We start from the raw sequence: 2,404 nt of genomic DNA, 5'->3' as shown, positions 1-2,404 counted from the left end.
TCCACACCTGCAATTAAAGCAGAATGCAGCTCGCCCAAACTCCTCTCTTGCCGCACGTGCAGCCTTGGCCCAGCAGCCCAAAAAAATTCTACTTCGCTCCCAGGCACTGACCCCGCACTCTCCGAAACTAGTGAAATTCGATCACCGAACGAAAACAAGAATAAAAACTTTATTTAAAACAAATTCTCCTACGTTTTTCAAACTCAACGAGAGCAAAAGAACAGAGTGAAGAAGAAGAAGAAGGAAGAGAGAGAGAGGGAAAACAAAGACCTGATCATCACATTTAGAATCTGTTTTGAATTTGAAATATATGAACTTGATATTAATAATTCAAATTTAAAGTTGATATGTGAATTTTAAAAATAAAATAAATAATTTTATCATGATTAATTTGATGTAGCTAAAAAATAACTATTTGATATCATGTTCAAGATTCTCTTCTAACTTAAAAAAAAAAAAAATCCTACTGAAATACATCTCTTTTATGTCAACTTATCTTTTTCTATAATTTTTCAATTCACCTATAATTGCTAACTCTTGAATATTTTTACTCTCAATTTTTTATTTATTTAAAATTCACATCCATCCAAACAAATTTTTAAGTTAGATTATTAAGATGATAGTTAAAAAAAAAAAAAAGTGTAGGAGAGGGTGTTTGACTCAATTTATTTATTCAACTTATATATTTAATCAATGAGGAAAGATTCAGGCTTGTCTCCAGTTTGAAATTAGACTAGAGTGTGATGTGGGGTTTCATGGACCCACCATAGAATCTATATCAATAATTCGAACTGTTCAATGTTTAGAGCTCATCGAATACTTTATCTTTGTAAAAAATCACGTTGATCGGATATCAATTGCCACTTGATTAATACAAATGTGATCTAATCAAGCTGGTATTGATATTTGATCAACTTGATTTTTTACAATGATGAAATATTCAATAAATTTTACACATTTTACACATTGAACAGTTCAAATTATCGATATGGACTCCGTGATGGACTCACTGAGGCCTAACAGGAGACAAACTCAACCTAAGGAAAATTAGTTTTTTTAAAAGTGATCAGGGTGGTGCTTTTTTTAACTTTAAAAGGCTACTTCTAAATTATTTACAAAACAATTTCAACTTTTCGCATTTAGTACCAAACACTTTTATAATTCATTCAAAACATTTTAAGCCATTAATATAAGAGAAAATTGATGATAAATTCATATTCCCACTCCTATAAATTTTTAAAGACAAGGGTAAAAATATTGAGGTCATAAGGACATTTATTGAAAATTTGTATTACTACTTTGGATGGTGTATTGATAGCTAATGAGGTGGTGGACTGGAGGAAGAAATCTAGAAGAAAGGGCCTAATATTGAAATTGGATTTCCAAAAATCTTATGATACAGTAAATTGGAACTTTCTTATCCAAATGCTATCCAATTTTGGGTTTGGTGCTCAGTGGCTGAATTGGATCCGTACCTATATGTCTTTAGCTAAAATTTCTGTGTTGGTTAATGGTTCACTCACTCCTGAATTTTGCTCTCAAAAAGGACTAAGACAAGGCGACCCATTATCGTCTTTCCTATTTAATGTAGTGGCTGAAGGTCTCAATCTGCTACTTACAAGAGCAAAAGAGTTGGGCTTGGTTAAAGGGATAACCATTGGGTCCAATGGCATTAATATTTCGTATCTCTAGTTTGCGGATGACAGAATTATTTTCTGTGAAGTCGAGTGGTCTGAAGTGTTATTTGTGAAGAGAATACTCAAATGCTTTGAGATTATTTCTAGGTTGAGGATCAACTTTCATAAGAGTATTGTATGTGGTGTAGGCATTCCTGATGATATTGTGCAAACCTTTGCTTCTAGACTAAATTGTAATTGCCAGAACCTCCCTTTGAAGTATCTTGGAATGCCATTAGGGGCCAATCCATCAAGGAGAGCAACATGGAAGCCTGTGGTGGAGAAATTTAAGAAGAAACTAACAAGTTGGAAGAGGAGGCTGTTGTCCTTTGCAGGTAGAGTAACATTAATCAAATAGGTACTATCCTCATTACCTATTTATTACTTGTCTCTATTTAGGTTGCCTAGAAGTGTGGGAAAAGAGATTAATAAGATCCAAGCAGCTTTCTTGTGGGTTGATTCTGAGGTCAAGAAGAAAGTCCACCTGGTGAAATGCTAGGATGTAACCATGGATAAAAAGCTAGGTAGGTGGGTGATTCAAAACTTAAAGGTTGTGAACAATAGCTTGTTTGCTAAGTGGTGGTGGAGATTTGAGATGGAAGACAACTCCTTATGGAAACAGCTCATCTACAGTAAGTACAAGTCAAACGGGGAAAGATGGTTTCCTTTTCATGTGGAGGCAAACAATATTTCAACATTGTGGAGTGACATTATTCTTGTTAATGAAT

The 2,404-nt window shown here is 33.9% G+C and overlaps 1 protein-coding gene across 1 annotated transcript; it reads left to right on the top strand.

Moving 5' to 3' along the window:
• Positions 1 to 1,425: 1,425 nt before the first annotated feature.
• Positions 1,426 to 2,175, top strand: LOC145799829 (uncharacterized). The gene is made up of 3 exons (XM_082889475.1): positions 1,426 to 1,669; positions 1,826 to 2,000; positions 2,076 to 2,175. Exons 1-3 carry the CDS (start codon positions 1,426 to 1,428, stop codon positions 2,173 to 2,175), a joined length of 519 nt encoding a protein of 172 aa, XP_082745601.1.
• Positions 2,176 to 2,404: the final 229 nt, after the last annotated feature.

The sequence above is a fragment of the Camellia sinensis genome, chromosome 1 (assembly GCF_055761805.1).
Source record: "Camellia sinensis isolate YWXY chromosome 1, ASM5576180v1, whole genome shotgun sequence".
NCBI classification, from domain to species: Eukaryota; Viridiplantae; Streptophyta; class Magnoliopsida; order Ericales; family Theaceae; genus Camellia; species Camellia sinensis.
The sequence above is the reverse complement of the archived record's forward strand: the minus strand, read 5'-3'. Positions and strand labels throughout refer to the sequence as shown.